The sequence below is a fragment of the Mus pahari genome, chromosome 10, assembly GCF_900095145.1.
Source record: "Mus pahari chromosome 10, PAHARI_EIJ_v1.1, whole genome shotgun sequence".
NCBI classification, from domain to species: Eukaryota; Metazoa; Chordata; class Mammalia; order Rodentia; family Muridae; genus Mus; species Mus pahari.
In genome coordinates, this window is record NC_034599.1 from 116,301,974 (window position 1) to 116,307,154 (window position 5,181).

At 36.9% G+C, this 5,181-nt stretch overlaps 1 protein-coding gene across 2 annotated transcripts in view; it reads left to right on the forward strand.

Annotated features, from left to right (window-relative positions):
* Sacm1l (SAC1 like phosphatidylinositide phosphatase) overlaps positions 1-5,181 on the forward strand; it is a 64,104-nt gene that overhangs the window by 15,506 nt on the left and 43,417 nt on the right. The window contains exon 2 of one of the 2 annotated variants that reach the window (XM_021206008.2): positions 1,209-1,306. In XM_021206008.2, coding sequence (XP_021061667.1) covers positions 1,209-1,306 — 98 coding nt within the window. Of the gene's footprint in view, positions 1-1,208; positions 1,307-5,181 lie in introns of those variants that run through there. The other variant, XM_029542771.1, reaches the window with a different exon arrangement.

Consider the following 5,181-nt stretch of genomic DNA (forward strand, 5'->3'; position numbering starts at 1 on the left):
CTTTAATCTTGGCCATTCTGACTGGTGTGAGATGGAATCTCAGGGTTGTTTTGATTTGCATTTCCCTGATGGCTAAGGATGTTGAACATTTTTTCAGGTTCAACAAATAATTTTAAGTTAAGGAGCAAGGTTTGCACAACAAAATCTGGTGTATGTGAGAATTCGCTCATTCTTGAGGCAACTAGACCTTGGAATACAAAATTTAGCATTATAATACATAGTAACAGACCAAACCTCAACAGTTGTTCATGGCACCTTTATTACTAATATAACTCTGAAGCCAAAAAACCAGCTCAGTTACCTGTCAATAAGGGATGAAGAAATGGCCATATGTCTGTTTAATGGAATATACCTGGTAATAAAAGGAAGTGAACTACTGAATATGTAATTTGAAACAGATTTGCCTGTGTTGTATAATATTTTTCTTGATATTAATTTTCATTCTGTTAATATGCTCCTTAAAATGAAGGAATAAATTCTATTCTATTCATCTATTCTAATATTAACAATTTAATTACTACTAACTGATAAATGAATGTTAGCTATATTTGAGTAGTCAATGATTGGCTATTCCTCAGAAAACTCAGAAACAGTAAGTATAAAAGTTGATTTTTGCAATACCAGATAACATTCTAGGTAAGTAGGAAATGATGTCAGTGATGGCAGTGTGGATTTGTGTAAGACTTTTCAGACAAAATGAGGCAGAATCATGGGAATAGAAAAGCAAAGTAGGAAGAGAAGGGTAAGGCCTGAGATTGCTGTCACACAAGTTTGAGATCTGGTAAGTCAGTAGTAAAAATTAGTGGGGGCTTTTGGATGTGTGTGTCTGGGGAGAACTCTTGAATTCCGCCTCACTTCTCCAGTTAAGGTCTGCTTCATCTGCACTGCTTGCCCACCTTTTCACTTCCTGTTTGTTAATTCTTCATATTTTCTGAATTAGTCCTTAACTATGCTGAATTGTTAGGCAGGGCCTTGTGCAGACAAGGCAAGTACTCGTCTACTGAACTATATCCCTAGCCCTTTATATAACATCATATTTTCACTGTAATAAGCTCATTAACATCCTAATTACTGTGTAAATTCATAAGGCTAATGAACTTAGTAGTACCATCTATTTAGCAGTAGGAAATTATGCTGTACTAAAACCCTATTGTAATAATTTTTTGTCTTGATTTTATTTGACTTATTTATGCCTGCCATTTTTTTAGGCATATTACACCAGAGAAGTTTTATGTGGAAGCTTGTGATGATGGAGCAGATGCTGTACTCATCATTGACCGAGTGTCCACAGAGGTCACCCTTGCAGGTATGTCTAGCTCGTTTCAGAGCATCCCAGAAAGATTTAGTACTGAGATCGCAGTGATTAAGACTGTCCGTGGTGCATCACTATGAAGCTCTTTGTCTTATTAGAAAGCTTAGTTCTTGCTGCCTCAATTAATTTTAGGGGGAGGTGTTTTTTGAGAAAGGATTTTGCTCGATAGTCCAGGCTGTCCTAGAATTCATTATGTAGCTTAGGCTGACCCAGAACTCTGGATCCTCCTGCATCTACCTCCCATGTGCTGAGAATATAGGTGCATGTTACCATGTCTAGGCCAGAATTATTCCTGTTTATCTACATTATGATAGGTTTGATTTCAATATATAAACTCGTTTCGAGCTAACGTTTGAATGAGTGTGAAGATGTTTTTGCTTTAAGGATCAGAAGCTTTCACAGCTGCTTTTGGTTTTGTTTTGAAAAGTTTCATAACTAAAAGTTGTAAATATTGCAAGCAATGGTTATTTTTTAATCTAATTTCATTTTTTGCTTCTCTTGGGTGTGAAAAATATTTCTGCTCAGTTGTGTTTATGGAACAATCTGAGTTCTGAAGAAATTAATATTAGTTTTGATGACAATGTGCCAGGTAATAGCATATTAGAATCTCTTATTTCATTTATTAAACACCAAGTAATAGCATATTAGAATTTCATATTTCATTGGTTTAGTACCAGGATACTCACATTAGAATGTTATATTTTATTGATTTAACATTTCCAGTTCACTTCCAGGCAGTTATATGTTTCTTTGTTTTTAAAGATTTATTTATATTAGTGCACTGTAGCTGTCTTCAGACACATCAGAAGAGGACATCAGATCCCATTACAGTTGGTTGTGAACCACCATGTGGTTGCTGGGAATTGAACTTAGGACCTCTGGAAGAACAGTCAGTGTTCTTTACCACTGAGCCACCTCTTCAGCTCTGTTTGTTATTTTTAAGAAAATCTTTGAGTGCACTTTTCTTTGTTGTTGTTTGGGTTTTTCTGTATAGACTTGGCTGTTTTGGAACTTGCTCTATAGACTAGGCTAGCCTTGAACTCACAAAGACCCTCCTCTGTCTCCCGAGTGCTAGAATTAAAGGTGTGCATCACCTCAGCCTGACTGAGGTCTACTCTTTTAATCCTACCACTTGTGAGGCAAGGCAGGCTGATCTCTGTGCATTCAAGGTCATCCTGCTCTACATAATAAATTCAAGGCCAACCAGGGTTATCTATTGAGACCTGTTCTGAATAATGACATGGAGACCTTTATTAATAATTTTCTAGCACTATAACTGAGCAGATTCTGAGCCATTTTAACCCTACAGTGTTGACCTGGTTACTTACCAGGCACGTGGGCCATTACCTTTCATCTAGTCCTGGCCTGGCATATCCTCCTTCTGTGTCCTGATAGTGTCTTTCAGGGTCCTATCTCACCATTTGAGACCCTTTCACTTCTCTGGGCACTGAAGTCCTGCCTTATCTTCTCATGCCTCGCTATTGGGTGTTCAGCCTTTTATTTAACCAATCAGAAGGTAATGAAGACCATTGATTACAAAATGCTAAGGCAGGAGATGCTTAACAGTTCCAAAATCTGGCCTGTAATCAGATCTCTGCCAATTCAGAAATCAGCATTTGAATAATATAAGGATAATCTTTACACAGTGTACAAAAACTTACTCCAACAGAGGCTCTATTTCAAAAGATTTGAATGGCCAGAGTATGTATTTAGTAATAATGTTTCAATAGGTAAAGTAAAATGTAAAAATATTTTCAGTAGATTAGTAGGTATAGGAGAAATATAAATAAACTTACTATATGTATGGGTAACTGGTTATTTCTATAAGCACCTTAGTTTTTCTTTGACAAATGGCATCAGAGTTCTGTTTTAGGTTGATAATTATCATGTTCTGTCTCTTGTTTAATAGTTTCTCTTCTAGGTAGCTGATTAATTTTTACTTTTATTCATATACTTCCAGAGATGTATTATATCACTCAACACTATTACTCCTTTACTCACTAGTGATAGGAGCTACTGCTTTGTAAGTGTTTTACTAAGGTATATTCTCAGTTATTTTTGGACTAGCAATGACTTTACTTGTAGGTAGAGATTGAAGCTCCATTTTGGTAGACTGAAGTGTTATGGTCAAGACAGACTTGAAGTAAGGTGATAGTACCAACAGTCCTTGATGGAGTGAAATAACTTTGATGCAAAGTCAGTGATGGTGAGGGGCTGTTTTTCAGCCAGTTTATGTTCATCAATAGCAATGCAGACTGTGGCCATAGAAAATAGATTATTTTTCTTCCATGAAAAACTAGCATATATCCTGAGAATTGCTACAGTTTTATTGTTATTTTGCTGTGGTTAATAAATCTTACCATTCTACCAGTAGTACATTTGAGTTTGCCAAATAATCTCAGTATATTCAGAACAAAATATTCTCGTGAGCTGTTTATTGCTCAGGGACTCTTCTTTTTTCCCCTCTTTTTTTTCATTTGTGGATACAATCTTGCTATGTAACCTAGGCTATCCCTGAACTTGATGTATAACTCATTCCTAGTTTTTATACTGGTATATTAGAATTATAATAGAATATTATTGTTAAATCAGATGAATTATTGAGCACAAACATAAATGGACCTTGACTATTTTTAGTATTTTATTTAGAATTAGTTATTTAAAATAAGAGAATTACTACTATCATTGAATTTAAGGACCAGGACTTGTGTTTATAGTAGTGAGATTCGGGTTGATAATAAGTTGAAAGAAAACTGGAAAAAAAAAAAAAGCTTAATAAAGTTTTTCAGCAAAATAGCTTAGAGAACTTTGTGTTAGAGAGTCACAGCTTTCTTTTACTGTCCCTCAGAGTTCTGTTCTCACATGGGTGTGTAAGAGATGAATAGTGGTATTTGAATTTGAATAGCCAAAACAAGCTTGTTTGATATGGAATTCTCCCACCTGACTTTGGGGCATTATTTTCTAAACAAAATTACTACAAAATATGTCTGTGAAACGTATTGGCTGAAAATTTAACAATTCTGAAATGCATTCTCTAAGATACAATTTTATCGAAAAAACTTAAGGTTGTATGTTGGCTTTTTGCCTGCCTGTGTACACTGTTGTTAGACACGGAAGGAGGAAGGAAGCTCTTGCTTCCTTTCTTCACTTGACTCTCAGATATTGATGGGCAGCTCTACTTCTATGTGAAGATGAGACTCTTGTCTCAAATCCTTACTTCTACTTTTTTTTTATCTTATATTTTCTTTATTTACATTTCAAATGTTTTCCCCCTCCTAGTTTCCCCTCAGAAAACCCCCTATCTGCTCCTCCCTCCCCCTGCTCACCAACCCACCCACTCCTGCTTCCTGGCCCTGGTATTCCCCTATACTGGGGCATAGAACCTTCACAGGACCAAGGGCCTCTTTTCCTATTGATGACCAATTAGGCCATCCTCTGCTACATATGCAGCTAGAGCTATGAGTCCCACCATGTGTTTTCCTGGTTGGTGGTTTAGTCCCAGGGAGCTCTGGAGGTACTGGTTAGTTCATATTGTTGTTTCTCCTAGGGGGCTGCAAACCCCTTCAGCTCCTTGGGTACTTTCTCTAGCTCCTTCATTGGGGACCCTGTGCTCTGTCCAATGGATGGCTGTGAGCACTCACTTCTGTATTAGTCAGGCACTGGCAGAGCCTCTCAGGATACAGCTATATCAGGCTGCACTCTTCTGATAGCCCAGAAGCTCAGAATACCTAAGATACAATTCACAAAACACATGAAACTCAAGAAGAAGGAAGACCAAAGTGTGGATAATCTGATTCTTCTTATAGAAGGGGGAACAAAATACCCATGGAAGGAGTTACAGAGACAAAGTGTGAAGCAGAGACTGAAGG